The sequence below is a fragment of the Montipora foliosa genome, chromosome 1 (genome assembly GCF_036669935.1).
Source record: "Montipora foliosa isolate CH-2021 chromosome 1, ASM3666993v2, whole genome shotgun sequence".
Classification (NCBI taxonomy): Eukaryota; Metazoa; Cnidaria; class Anthozoa; order Scleractinia; family Acroporidae; genus Montipora; species Montipora foliosa.
In genome coordinates, this window is record NC_090869.1 from 29,216,759 (window position 1) to 29,231,758 (window position 15,000).

The window sequence follows — 15,000 nt, forward strand, 5'->3', positions numbered from 1 at the left end:
GCTCTGTTCAATAAATGACCTCAAAAAATTGAGCGAAATTTCGCTTTTTATTTGCTCTTCTCGAACATTCCCACGTATTTTCTGGACAAAAATTTGCCGCGATGATTCTTTTCTGCTGTCATTTCACAATGTGTAAGCCCTACAACAAACTCTTGTTTGTGAGGCAATGGCAGTTTTTGTTGTGTGAGGCAATCTTTTTTTTTTGTTGGAAATAGCTGATTAAACTGTAGGATCATTGAATCTATTTTCGATACGACTTTATTTACGGTAACCTTAACGTGTTTATTTACGCGTACATACGCTTGTTCAGCAATGTTGATGATGGCGGCCGCCGATTCATGTCACAAAAATTCCCTGCTTCAAATTTTGTTATCTCGAATTTTTGTTTGGTTACCTCGAAAATTCGCTACTTCGAATTTCGCTATCTCGAATTTTCGAGAAAGATTGTGAATTTTTCGCTTCAAACCCTACGAAAAATAGTTCAAAAATTCGATGGCTTTTTGTGGAAAATTCGCAAGAACAAAGGACAAACCCTTACCAAATCTATATATATGTGACATATAACTGTTACATATGTATGCAGCATATGTGTGACATATATGTTGCATGTATGTTAAATATATGTTGCATGGCTGTGACATATATGCAAAATATATGTCAGATGTAGGTATTTGGGACTTGTGGGCAGCTATGTTACGTATATGTAACATATATGTGTATAATGTTACGTATATGTAACATATATGTGTATAATGCTACGTATATGTAACATATATGTGTAAGTTATGCGAAATATATGTTACATGTATGTTACATATATGTCACATGTATGTCACATGTATTTCTGCTTACATGCATGTACTGCATATCTGATACGAACACATGCATGCAGCTATATATTTTGCACAATGATAACTGCATGCAAATGGCAATTAATTGAAATCATATCAACTGACAGGTTCAAATTAACTCACCTTTTGCTACTGGAATTGTAACTTTGACAACTTAAAAGATTAATTGCACACAATGTTTTTGCCTCAAACAAGTAAATGCGTGGCTTTTATTTAATTGAGATTACATACCAAAATGACTTACTGTTACAATTTTCAATAAAAACTGACATCAACACTTTGTTATATAATCATAATAATAATTACACTTTGAAAATAATATGGCAAATGGACAAATTAGGCATGCCTAAATTATATAATGCAAACATCCTTCTTCAAATAACTGGCAGATTATTCATAAATTATGCATTCATCTTAGTGGCCTAAGACACAATTCAATTCATCAACACTGATAAAATTTTAAATCTTGCAATTAATTCTAAACATTATAAAAGGACAGTAACAATCAATAGGCTAATTCCAAATTACCTTTAGCCTCTTTCTCAACCAAGCAAGTGTTATTGCCCATGCATTATATGAAATTGGATTTCATTCATGTGCAAGTTAAACTCATTTTCATATGAATGGTTGTGGAACAGGCCTCTCTTTCACAGAGAGGCTTAAGACAACTCAGAAATAGGCTATTCAGAAGCATACACACTGAGTCATTTAAAAAGATTTTGCCAGATCAGGGCCGTTAACTCTCCTGTATTTTTCTTTTTGACACTCCTCGTCTTGATGCCGTACATTTGTCTTGTATTGCTTTGCTCACTATGGACACTTTGAGTCTGCAAACTGGGACTGTACAAATGCTGTGGAGTGAAGAGCAAGATGTCAATAATAAAGTCAACTGATCTCTGCATTACCAGTAATTGGCAGAATTAATTTTAAGCCTTAAAATCTGCTTTCCAGATAGCTGGTGCAGTTTAACTTCTTAATTGTGTGCTTGAACTAACTTGTTGATTGTCAAACCCAAACTATTTTGGAAACAAAACCCTATGCTTTGCAGAACAATTTAGATAATTGATGACTGGTGACGGGTCCAATTACAAAAACCCAGTGTCCAGGGTTATAACTGTACATTTTTATATTTCTAATCTATGCTGCTTTATACACTGATCAAATTAAATTGAACTATTACACAAATTTAGTGCATCTTTAAATAAAATCAATGAAATCAGGTACTTGCCTTTCAACGTGCATGCATGCTCAATAAATAATGTACCATTATTATTATTGTTGTTCACAGTGGGAAAATTATTTACTCCTGAATATAAATAGACGAGGTTATTACAGTAACATTTTTTTGTCAAAATTAATTTGAAACTTCTCTCTCTATTTTGACAGAACAATTATAAGGTAGGTGCAGTTTGGGCAGAGATAATCGTTTAACTCGTGTTTGACATTTCAATTTACTAGGACTGTGAACAGCCTAACAAATTCACCTTGTTTTTTCTTAGAAGAAGCATCTGAGGCTGGTCTTTTTCTTGATGGTGTGCTTGAAGAACTTGCACCTGTAGATAGAAAAAGATAAACAATCAATGTCATTTTTTATTGTTTAGAGTTCTTTCTCAGTGGAAATGCATGAAAGCTGATTGTGGTGCGAATTATACACTTTCAATAGAATCATTCCAAAATTTCTCTCTGCTGCTGCTTTCACAGATCAGTTATAGGTTCTTGAAGGCACAGTTTTCTGGACAACGTGAAACACAAATTTGGAGTTAAAATCCGTATAATCTATACTAGCAAATGCATCAAGTAATATGCTTCAAATGGGTTCAAAACAGGTACTATCCAGGACTGAAAATTTGACTTACCCTTTTGAAAAAGCTCCTTCAGAGGTGAACTGTGTAGTTCATCTGAGACTGTTTCATCTTCATCATCAGAAGTAGCATAGTAATCATCTACATGTACCAAGGAGCAGTCATCACGTTGATTCTTTGGCAGGCTACAGATACTTTCCACATTGGAAGTATCATCATTTGAAAGCACTTCCTGGGAATGTACCTCAGAAGTAGCAATCTCAAGGCTTTTTCTCCATTGTGTGCCTTTAGTAGCTTTTTTATTCACAGCCTTTTTTCCTTTAGCATCACTGCTTATGTCTTTTGTCTTCACTCGTTCCTCTTCTCTGTCGTTTTCAGACTGCACCTCATGGACTGAATTTCAAAAGTGTTGAGTCAATGTTTTGGTTTGCCTTTTCTTTATTATTTGTTTCAATGGGGGTGTCTGCGTGTATATCTTGACATTGCTGTAATTCTCTGATATAGGCTATTTGAGCTATGCTTCTTCTTGTTACAGTAAGGGAGCATTATTTGGTCTCTCAGTATTGATTCTTTTTTTTATTTTTATTTTGTTCAACCACATATATAGATATCTATATATGTACTCTTATGTCCAAATTATTGTCAATTAAACTGGAGCCATTTCCAGTCTGCTTTATTAGTGATAATTGATAGTGTTAACTAGTTTTACTTTTTTTTTTCCTTTTTTGGGATTCCTTGGTCCTAGTTTGGTTAGGGACTGCAGTTCTGGAGGCTGGTAGCTTATATGTATGTCTTGCTTTGTCTTTGTTGAATTGAGAGGGGTAGTCCTTGTCTTGCTGAGCATGCACACCTCTGTCCTCTGAAACATCCTCATAAGGAAGTTCCCCCTGGGAACACATCCCAGAGTTAGCACTTGGTTTGCGAACTTTGTAACCTTCAAACTGTTTGGCTTGCTCAAGCCTTCTCTTGAGCAGTGCATCCTTTGTTGCCTTTGCATTCACAGCCTTTTTAGCCTTAGCCTCTATCCTCATCTCACTTTGCTTCTTCTTCTGTTGCTCTTCCTCACTCCCGGACTGGACCTCTTGGCACTGGACCTCTTGAACTGAGTTTCACAAGAGCATTAAACAACATAACAATAAGGTCAGGTACTATATTCACAATAACAATAATTATATTAAATATTTATTGTTTGTTGTAAAAAAGACTGCTAGGAGTGTTCCCAAGGGTGTCTATATTAGAGAGAGATAGTGTCTACTGTACATGTATGTAAAGAATTGTAATTGACAAAAACAAGAAGAAAACTGTGATGTGCAAAGTTTGTTTGATAAAGAAAACTAGTAAATATTCATTATTGTGCATGTAAACTTCCATTTTTTTTTGAGGCTGCTGCCCCATCATCAGTGGTCCACTGATAAAGAGGCAGCAGCCTCAAAACATATGGAAGTTTAGGTACTTTTCACCCAATAATTGTTAGTGAAAGCCTTAGAACAAAGTTACATGTATAGTGTTTAAGGAAGTCTTTAGATCTACCTGGCGTTTTTCTTTTCTTGGCCGATTCCTTGGTTCCTGCTGTTTTACTGGCTGTAGTTCTGGATTTCTGATTTTTTCCTTTTGGCTTACTCTGCATACTTCTTAAATATTCAAGATCTAAAACATTATAGGGATAGAATGAATTATGAATGCAAAGGAATGCTTTTAATCGAACCAACAAAACCTTCAACAGACACACATGCTACTTTTTATTGGCTGTTCAGAAACAATAAAAATTACTATTTAATTGAACCACAATCAGTGGAATGGGCCAATAAATTGAAGTCAGTTCATAAGGCTGTTTATGCCGTCCCTGTAGGATGTGTTTTTAATCTAATAATTATTAAAAATGGGAATTAAAATATACGATGTTTGTTGAAATGGTCTCGCCTCCAATGTCCACAATAAAGGCAGGATACCATTCTTTGTGTTTGGCATCCTTCCAGAGGGCCTCACATGATGCACCCCTCACTATATCGTCACAGTCCCTAATTTCCCCATGACTAACAATCGCCTTAACGTTGTCTTCTTTAAAGACAACAAGGTAGTGGTCTAAAAATATATGAAAGGCCTATATTTAGCAATTATTGTGCTTGATTTTCGATGGTATATATAAGTCTAGTGTAGCAGTAGGTTAACTTCAACTTATATACCCTATTCATAAATGGCTGCCAATTTAAAATTCTTCTGTATGAATTTAAATTAGCCCAACTAACCTCGAGCGTTTGAGAGTAAAAGTTCTTTTGAGTTATCAACTCAAAAAAAAGGTTAGTTGGGCTATAAATTTTAATATTCCCACAATAATTTTTAATTAATTTTGGGCAGCCATCTATGCATATATAAGGTCTATACTGGAATTAACTGGGGGAAAAGTGCCAGTGTATTAATTTGTGTTAAAGGAATTCTGGGTCTTTTAAAGGATATCAAATGAAAACTGGATGGAATGCAGTATGTTGCAAACAAAAGATGACAACCTGAGTCTATAGCTCGTTTCTCGAAGGCCCAAAAAGTTTTCACACCAGCTAGGAAAGCCATATAACAGAAACTTAAACCTGCCGAGCTGTTTTATTCACATATTCTTAATATGAACAGATTCCCTTTACATGAGAATTAAGTTTCAGGCATATATTATACATGTATAATATACGCCTGAAACTTAATTCTCATGTAAAGGGAATCTTTGTTCATATATGCAACTTTCTGTTTGTTTAGATATAGATTAACGAAAAATGGCTCTTTAAACTACGCAAATATTGTGAATAAAAAGATTTTACAAGCGTTTCATGGATATTATCGCCATGGCCGATGAGAGAGATCGAGATTAAAGAGTGAAACAAACATTAATTTATTTTAAAGCCGAAACGAACAATATATCTTACGTACATCAAAGGTGACATTTACTTTCTGTGGTGATTTGTAAATACATTTCAGACCTTTTCCAAAAAGTATTTTAGACGTTGGGAACTGACATGTTTGCGAAACGACCGGGGATCGAGTCGGAGGAGGAGTGCGTTCATTGGGCAATGTTGACCAGGAACGACTCAGTATACTGATCAATTGTTTGTTCAAAAATTTTACTACAGTGCGACAAAAACGCTATTAAATGTGCTTTTTATCCCTGAATACCGAGGAGAGAAACTGGTTTCAGCAAAGAGTGCTAATCGCTGTGCATGATCCTTCCCGTCGCTTCGTGATATTAATTGTTATTGTTATATATTATTCAAAATACGTTTAGGAAGAGAAATGATACCGAAGAGATTCACTACTAAGCTGCTTGCTGTTAAGAAAGCGAAATAGTAAACTTAAAGTTCCTACTATAAAGCTTTATTAGTTACCGTGAGCCGGGCGGTATGCACCTCGCCCACAGTGTATGGCACAATATTGTATGGAACAATCCCGCCAGGCATGTTCATTTCACTTAATTGTTATGGAATTAAACTGTGCATGACTTACCAAGGTCGTCAGTGAAGCGAGAAGGCGTCTTTGTTTCTCTCATAGTAGCTAGGAGTCGTCAATTAACCCGGAAAACAATATTGAAATTGATGAAGCTGAAATTACGCGCAGATACTCAGACTCTCAAAGACTCAAAGCGTGGTCAACAGTTCACAATATTCCCGCTCTTTTCTGATCACGTGCCAGTGCCTCCCCATGCATTGTGGTCTAGCGCTTACATATGCATGATGCTTGTCGCTCCATGGATCTGGCTGCAGTTCCGTTGGAAAGCCGACCAACTAAAAGAGGTTGTCACAACACTCATCGAAGAGATGTATCCCTACAAAAACCCAAAAGTACTGTCCATTGACAAAATCAAAAAACCAGATAAATCGGCACAGATGTTGATGTTCAAAGCTCCGATGAAATTAACGATGTGCAGTTCGGAAGTGTGACATACCTCGGCTTATCAAACGACTCAGATGATTGTGAACAGCACTTTCAAGATTCTGGCATGTCCTTGCTTGTATCTCCCCACAACCATGAACAATTTTGTTCACCCATAGACAACAGTGATGGCTCTTTGGATACGAATTGGAGTGATTCCAAAGGTGATGGATCCTGCAGCAGCTACTGTGAGAGTGCAGACATTCAGTTTTCAGATGAGGAACCGGAGAGTGCAGTTTCTGGCAACGACTTTAGTCAAACAAATGAATAAGGACCCTTATGTGTACCCTGGCTCACAACTTAAATTGTCTGGAAGCGTTCTTTTGATTCTCACTCTGGCCGTTACTCACAACCTAAATGGAAGTTGTCTTTCAGACGTTATTTCTTTGATCAACTTACTCTGTATCCACGGACCACAAAACAAGTGTGTGCGCTCATTGAATGCACTAAAGAAGTACTTTGTGGACTTACAACTTCCCATAACGAAACACTTCTATTGTAAGTTTTGTTCTGAATACCTTGGTGTTACGGGTGATACTCCTGATGTCTGCCCTATATGTGGGAAGGATGTGAGTGATTTGAAGAAGGAAACATATTTTGTCATTCTTTCCATGAAAAATCAGCTGAGAGAACTTGCACAAAGTAAGTAAGCTTTCATGCAGATATCCATAATAAGGAGTATGGTTTATTATATATATGTTGTTGAACTAGCATGTGGTCCATGTAGTTCTTTTTTTTTGCAGATTTATGGACTGAACCGCAGGCAATAAATTAAGCGCTCCATAAACTTGCATCACTTTTGTGAACATTTTTACTGCGCCTTTCAGTAACATACAGCCTCTAAAATTCAAAGCACAACTGTGTAAATGTGTTTTTTGCTACTGTCAATCAAATGTTCAGCGGCTCCTCTCAGCTTTCGACTATACTGCCAAGTGCACGATAATGAAATGAAATTGTTCAGTTCAGACAACATAGTCAGAAGCTGGGAGGAGCTGCCGAACATTTGATTGACGGAAGCAGAAAAAGCATTTGTCGGTTGAACTTTTAATTTTAGAGTCCCCATGTTATTGAAAGGCACAGCAACACTGAAGTTAGACATAAAAGTTAAACAATTTCTGCTGAACAAAAATCTGTTAATTTTCAGCTATGGATTGTAGAAGCAACTTGTCCATCTTAGCAGCCTGTATAAATTTAATTGCAAAATTCATACTGCTTAGGGAACCAATAAGACTTCTCCTTTTCATGGCGATTACTAAATCATATAATAAAAAGAACAGATTAGTATTAAGAAGAGGTGTTTTCTGACCCACAGAATGTTCAATTTCTGCCATGAACTGTACATTAATTCTTACACTGATCACTTCTTGAATTTTCATCAACATTTATTTTTCATTGGAAAAGGAATTCCAGGAAGATATAAAACACCGCTTTCAGAGGAAGAAAAACGCAGCTGAAGACATCACTGATGTATATGATGGCCATCTTTACAGTAAATTGTTTGAAGGCGATGGTCCACTTTCTCAACTGGAGAACTTTTCTTTAAAGTTCAATACAGATGGTGTATCTGTGTTTAAATCATCAGGTGCAAGTGTTTGGCAAGTGTACTTCCAAATAAATGAATTACCCCCAAGTAAAAGGTATTTGACATAATTGTTGATACTATTACACTGAATATCTATAATTATTAAATTCTCAACCTCGGATAATGCATTTCGCATTTCGCATTTTGCATTACCTTGGTTTGACCTTATATGGTAAATGATTGCGTTAAGCATTGCTAAACTAAAAATGTTTTCGTCGGAATGCCAAATTTCTCTTTGAATAAAGCCAAAAAGGAGAAACAAAACTTTTTTTGTGGAAAGTTTGGATCAATTCCGATGTTTAGAAGTATGCGAAAAGGCAAGAAATGTTTTTGTGATGAGCCTGCGTCTGTCTGACAACAAGGTATTACACAACATCGCATCAGTTCTCATCAAGTTTTTTTCGATTTCGCTCGGATTTGCTCGCTTTTTCTGTCGTATTTCGTACTACCAAATTTTTGGAGTTGAAGGAATTTAATAAAGCGCTTGTTGGATATGAGACTGGTTATAGCCAACGCGCCTCGTTGGCTATTTACCATCTCATATCCAACACGCGCTCATGGAATAATTGTTAATTATCCACCAGACCCTCAATAGCGTCTGCTTTGTGCCACTTCCATGCATGTAAAACAAAGATACACATTCTTTCCTTTGAAAGATTTGCTTCAATTGCAAATTGAACAAGTTTCCCAGGTGAAAGTCATGGAATTTGATTGTGGCATTATCCAGGACTGGAGCTAGGGATATGCAATCTTGGTAAATTATTAATTGACAGATATTTTATTAAGGTCGGCACACATGATGGGACTATAGTCCCTGTGACTTGTCCCTGCAACTAGTCTCCTCAGTGAAGAGTTTACATGAAGGGACTGGTCATAGGGACTTGTCCCACGAACAGTTCATACAAAGTGTTTTAAGGAACAAGTTTAGGGACTTGTCCCAAAAATTCAAACCAGTTTGAATTTGTGGGTCCTAGATTTTGCCAAGTTCACACAATGGGACTTGTCCCCCGACTTGTTGCAGGAACTAGTCACAGGGACTAGTCCCCTCGTGTGTGCCAACCTTTACCCTGTTATTACTGTTTTATCAGGAGGCACCTGGAGAACATGGTGTTGGGTGGTCTCTGGTTTAGTGACAAAAAAACAGTCATGTCTACCTTTTTAAAGCCTTTCAGAACGTCATTAGAAGAACTAGAAACAAAAGGTACATAATTTTATAATCTAGCTTTATCAATATACATCAATGTACTTTAGAAAAAATCCCTAAGATAACCTAATTTTTAGGTAAACACCCAAAAACAAAACTTGATTAACATGAACTTGAGAGCAAGATTTACTGACTCTAATCTAACCTTGATTAGGTATCTTGACATACTAATTTTGACAGCAAAAGACATTCACTACATGTTCTGTGCAGAATTGTATGAATTTTGGTGTAACTTTCTTTCGCATAAATCCTATAAAACATGTGTGACATCAAACACTCTTCTGTTTTTTGTGCAGGACTTGAAATGGAAATTCCAGGTAAAGGAAGAATCACAAGTAAAGTATATCTTCTTGGCTCAGTCCTCGATCTTCCAGCAAGATCCAGCTTTTTAGAAATGCTTCAGTTTAATGGCTTTTGTAGCTGTTGTTATTGTATGATTCTGGGAATTTCATGTCAATCCAGTGACAAAGACGGAAAGAGAGGAAGAGTTACAGTTTTTCCTTTTAACTTTGAGTCCTCTGGCCTTGCCAGAGAACGCACTAGTCAAAGTATGGTTGCAGATGGCTTACAGTTTCTTAAGGGTGAATCAGGAGGCAAACCAGTAAGTTTACTATCACAGATATTTTGGCCATAGTGTAGTGTAGTAGTGTCACTATTCAAAATGAAGCAACCAAAGATTCTGTGCATACCAGTAGTAAATGTAAATCATGAATGGATTTGTAAAGTGTGCGATTTTGTGACCGGTATTAATTTTACAGTGGTAAAAATATTATTAAAATAAAATAAAAGGCACCTGTCTATCTCCAATTCAAAACAAGTATTATTGGGTTCTTGTTCATCCAATGTAAAGAAATTAAAATTCATTTCCTTGGCAGCTTATTTGGATTGAACCAGTGTACAGGTACATTGGCTATATCCTCCTCAATAAATCATAGAGTTAAAAATTGTACTGAAGCCTAACATGTATGTATGTCTGATGATGATGATGATGGTGATGATGATGATAATGATGTTAATGATTAAGAAATGTACTGTTACTTTGTATACTACTATCAACTGACTAGGTATGTTTCCAATTGCCATTTCTGTCGTATTGTCAAGGTAAATGGCATGAAAGGTGTTTGTCAGTTTGCAAGCCTGAGGAACTTTGACATAAGTAAAGGTGTGTGCTTAGACTACATGCATGGTGTGCTGTTGGGAGTCACAAAGCAATTAATGGGCCTTTGGTTGGATACAAAATACAAAGATAAAGCCTGGTACTGTGGAGATGCTATTGGTGTTATTGATGAGCGCCTATGCAGCATCCAGCCACCATTGAATATCACAAGAACACCCAGATCTATTGAAACTCATCGCAAATATTTTAAAGGTGAAGTTGCACTTGCAATATACGTTATAAATACATGTATAACTCATTCATGTGTACATGTGGATTGAATGAGTTAATGCAGTAGGGGCTTGATGTAGACTTTTCAATCCATCCAAACTTTTAAATCTGCATATAGACTTTTTAATTGATGTAGATGTAAATTAATTGTTGATTGATTTTTGCTATATGATGTTATTGCCAGTAAAATACTGAAAATAAAACCCCATATTTAGGCTAAATAGATAAATGACTGTAATGAGCTACAGTGGCTTCCTGGGGAACATCTTGCCGAATTTTCACTAAATAATAACATAAATACTGAACTATTTATTTATCCACGGGATCCTTACACATGCAGACCTTTTTTAAAGGTAATCATGCTGAAAACAAGGCATTATTTCCACAGCAACCGAGTACCGAAATTGGCTGTTCCACTATAGTATTCCTTGCTTGAATGGTGTTCTACCAGATATTTATCTTCACCACTTTATGCTTCTTGCATTTGGAGTTTGGCTTGTCAACCAAGAGGCCATTTGTCCAGAAGATCTTAATCTGAGTGGGAACCTCATTGGCAAATTTGTGATGCTATTTGATGCCCTTTATGGTACGTTGATTCACAGATGCTGTAATTAGGCTACAGTTGTGTTTCCTTATTAGATAATATTACACATTCCTAAATATTTGCAATTTCAGGTCACTTTAACACTTGCACTGAAACATATGTATTTCACTCCCGTTTGTTCGTTTTTTGTTTTTTAATTATTAGATTTGTAAGATTTATACTTTTCCTTGATCCAAACCATCACTGTAATCATTACAATTAAAAAAAATGACAAGGATGTCTGCTTTTCTTTCAGGTGAACGCCACATGGACATGAATGTCCATAATCTGCTCCACATCAATGCTTCCGTTCGTAATCATGGACCACTATGGGCACATTCTGCATTCGAATTTGAAGATGCAAATGGTGAGCTAACTGCTCTGTTCCATGGAACACAGAACATATATATGCAGGTGACCTACATGTAATGAAAAACTTATTAAAACAAAAGTGGGCTAAAAGTGTAGTCATGCATTATTAAATCCTTCAACTTGTCTCACAACATTGTTGCATAAGTTGAAACCCATCATTGCATGTATTATATTTGGCCAAGTTGCCTCGCAGCAAATGAAGTGTTGCAAGTTTGCAGAATATGATAAGTTAGTCATTCATAAATATACAAAGATGGTGACTATTCAAATCTTTTTTTTTTGTTGAAAGAGAGCCCTTAATTGCCCCTCACATTTTTCATCTGTATTTTTTCCTTACTTTTTGCTATTTTATATTCCTATATTGGCATCTTTTTTATTATTCGATAGTCAGGGCCTGTAGGTTGGCAGCTGAAAGCTTATTTTAACCTAAATTTTCTGCCAGGGAACGTTTAAATGTTTCAATGTGTACGATTATATTGTCCATTTAGATTGCATCCTTAATGTCTGCAGTCAAGGTTACTCCAGAACTTGCTAGACAACTGGAAAAAGACTCACCTAGCTACAACTTGTACAGAAGAATGAAGTTTGGCAAAGAACAGAAGTATGCATTTTCATTTTTGTTTTCAGGTTCAACTCCATTACAGAGATATGTACTGTAGGATAATAATTTCCCATTACGCACAAACATTGTTTATCAATGTTTTTCTGTTTTTGATGTCCTAGCTATCTGAGACATACGACATACCTATACCCATACCCATACCATAATACCCTTCTCTCCAATTTGCATATAGGAAAGAGCTTGATCACATGATCACATGGAAGTTTGGTAAATACCCTAGGAGCACACGAGAGTCCTTGAGCAAGGCAAGTGAACTGATATAGTCTCCCTTTCCATAAAAATTTAAGATATTTTTGATGTGAAGGGTCAACTGGTACTGAGAAATAGGCATCTGAAAGATCAATGGAAGCCATGAAACACATGGGTTTCATCAAGTGTATACAACTTTCGATATTGTCCATCTTAAAATGGTGGTAAACAATGAAACGGTTTAACTCTTTCAGATTTAAAATCATTCTAAAAGTCCCATTCTTCTTTTCTCTGAGAAAACTGGGGAAGTGAATTCTGTGGCTTCATGGTGGGACTCAACGAGGATGTCCCATGATAAAAAATCTTGGATCTGTTGTTCTAAGACAGCCTCTGCCTCAGTATTCAAAACAGTAGGTCTGATTTTCCCAGTTTGAATAGGTTGCAGCCCATAAAACTCCAGTTTGTAACCCAGCACAACCGACAAAATGGTTTTGTCAGAGGTAATTTCCTGCCATGTGGCAATAAAGTTCTTAATTCTTCCCCCAGTAATAGTAATGGGTCCCAAGCCTACCTCAGGGTGGGTTACAACTGTTTCACAGTCTGTTTGGTAGTCTTGGATTCTGTTTTGGAAGGGTCCTTCCTGTAGTTGTGACGGCTGTTTCTCTGGTAGCCTCGTGCATTGGAATTGTATTGATTGAAGGGGCGCTGGCTGCGCCCCCCTTGGGCTAAAAAAGGTTAGGGTTAAGGTTGATGAGCCTTTATACTTCTGAGAAACTGATTTAGGACAGGTGCATGCAAAGTCTTTTTGGATTTAGTGATTTTAATTTCAAAATCAATCCCCCATTCAAGAAACAAACGATAAATAATATATTTAACAGAAATAATTCGTTTATGTTGTTCATTGATCTGTGGCAATATATCTTTTATCTTATCGAACATTTTCAAAACATTATTAAAAACAAATGATGGAATGGGTTTTTTATTAGAAAGGCCGATTTCATTAAGAACATTAATAATATGATATTTTCTGATATAAACTAATTTTTTCCTTATCTTATACATATTTTCATAAACATCTATGTAATTATTTTTAAACAGGTCGCCGGTAATTTGACCACAGTTAATGCATAGTAAACGGCTATAATCTTCAGTTATATCAGGTTGTTGACAGCAATTACTTTGTTTGTCTGTATGATAATCAGATATTTGATGATTACAAAACGGACAATTTATATAATTTTGACTCAATTCATCATGTAGTTCAATTGTGCAATTCATTATATTATTATATGATATTGTATTTTAAATTCATCAGCTTGGAATCCATGAGCTGAAAAATTACACAAATGTGTACACATTTGTGGAAAAAAATGTGCAACTTTTGATTGGTTAAAAATCACAGGAAAACCCCAAACAATGAAATCATCAATCGAGAGTGTCACGCAATGGTGATTCTTTTATTTTATTATGCAAGCATCAGATTTATTTGTTTTGAGGGGGTATTCATTATTTGTAATTTTTTTGTATTAAAGATTGATTCAAGGCTGTTGTTTTAATGGAATTCAATATTTGTATTCACGGCTGTATCCTTAAAGTTGACTTGTGATTTAATTAACATGGATACTATCTAAAGAACCCCCGTTTGTTTTGAGTAGGACCATATTAATTAAAACGCAAGTGTTTTAATTAATATGTTGCTTCTCAAAACAACCATGAACACTATTTGTTACCTTATTTGTTATCAATAACAGTAAAAAATACTAAAATCCAGCACAAATTCATGCTATAAATGTTCCAGAACCCCCATCTCCTGTACTACTAAATTTGCATACAGTAGGACCTTAAAGTGCACCTAAAGTGAAATATTTCCCCTTCTAATGTAAATATCCCCATCACATCGGACGATGATGATCTGGAGCTGCTATTGCTTCAAAATCTTTTCACCCCAAGAGAACTTGGTGCCCATGTTAACTATCAAGCCATAAGCGAGGATGATTTTCAGAGTTTGTTCAGGTGAAGTTTGTCGTAGTTAATTGTGTTAAACTTCATCTCACGCATTCTAGAGACACAGACGTCTGGACAAAACTTTCGAAACAATTGAACCAACTCCCGGGGAAAAAAGCCAGTTCACTACAAAGCAAATCCAACCACAGCAAATTTCAAGTAAACCAGCTCACGACATAACATCATAAAGCCAATTCACATCAAAACAAATCACTACAGAAAATTTAAACTAAACCAACTCACGCAAGAAAAGCCAATTCGCATAAAAATAAAATTGAATCAACTAACGTCATAAAAGGCCAATTTCCGGCTCAACAAAACTAACTGATAGTCATGAATATTTGAAAACTTGGAAAGATTATAAAAAACCTCACAACCAAAGAAAAAAAGTAATAGTTATTAGATTTATGTGTACAAGAATAGTTGTTAGTCAATGACAATCATTAATTTACAACTTAAGAATATAATAAAAAATAAAAACAGTCCAGGTCTTGT

At 35.8% G+C, this 15,000-nt stretch overlaps 2 protein-coding genes across 2 annotated transcripts in view; one reads left to right on the forward strand and one right to left on the reverse strand.

The window, feature by feature from the left end:
- Positions 1-1,661: 1,661 nt before the first annotated feature.
- On the reverse strand, positions 1,662-6,179 carry LOC138012529 (transcriptional regulator ATRX homolog). The gene is made up of 7 exons (XM_068859328.1): positions 6,137-6,179; positions 4,574-4,735; positions 4,184-4,300; positions 3,504-3,755; positions 2,708-3,046; positions 2,336-2,404; positions 1,662-1,702 (listed from the first exon to the last, which is right to left on the reverse strand). The coding sequence occupies exons 1-7, from the start codon at positions 6,177-6,179 to the stop codon at positions 1,662-1,664; spliced, it is 1,023 nt and encodes a 340-aa protein (XP_068715429.1).
- A 511-nt stretch (positions 6,180-6,690) lies between these two features.
- Positions 6,691-15,000, forward strand: part of LOC138012538 (uncharacterized) — a 9,822-nt gene continuing 1,512 nt past the window's right edge. The window contains exons 1-10 of the mRNA XM_068859340.1: positions 6,691-7,204; positions 7,852-7,856; positions 7,964-8,199; positions 9,233-9,345; positions 9,645-9,949; positions 10,450-10,717; positions 11,124-11,321; positions 11,575-11,732; positions 12,179-12,291; positions 12,485-12,557. Coding sequence (XP_068715441.1) covers positions 6,691-7,204; positions 7,852-7,856; positions 7,964-8,199; positions 9,233-9,345; positions 9,645-9,949; positions 10,450-10,717; positions 11,124-11,321; positions 11,575-11,732; positions 12,179-12,291; positions 12,485-12,557 — 1,983 coding nt within the window. The remainder of the gene's footprint in view (positions 7,205-7,851; positions 7,857-7,963; positions 8,200-9,232; positions 9,346-9,644; positions 9,950-10,449; positions 10,718-11,123; positions 11,322-11,574; positions 11,733-12,178; positions 12,292-12,484; positions 12,558-15,000) is intronic.

What these genes read in the sequence shown, in the direction of transcription:
- LOC138012529 (XM_068859328.1), bottom strand. Translation starts at nt 6,179, where the DNA reads ATGAGAGAAACAAAGACGCCTTCTCGCTTCACTGACGACCTTG. An exon ending in CTTTATTGTGGACATTGGAG is followed by an intron (nt 4,301 to 4,573) that starts GCGAGACCATTT and finishes ATAATGTTTTAG; the next exon opens with ATCTTGAATATTTAAGAAGT. An exon ending in TTCTTCTAAGAAAAAACAAG is followed by an intron (nt 1,703 to 2,335) that starts GTGAATTTGTTA and finishes TTCACTCCACAG; the next exon opens with CATTTGTACAGTCCCAGTTT.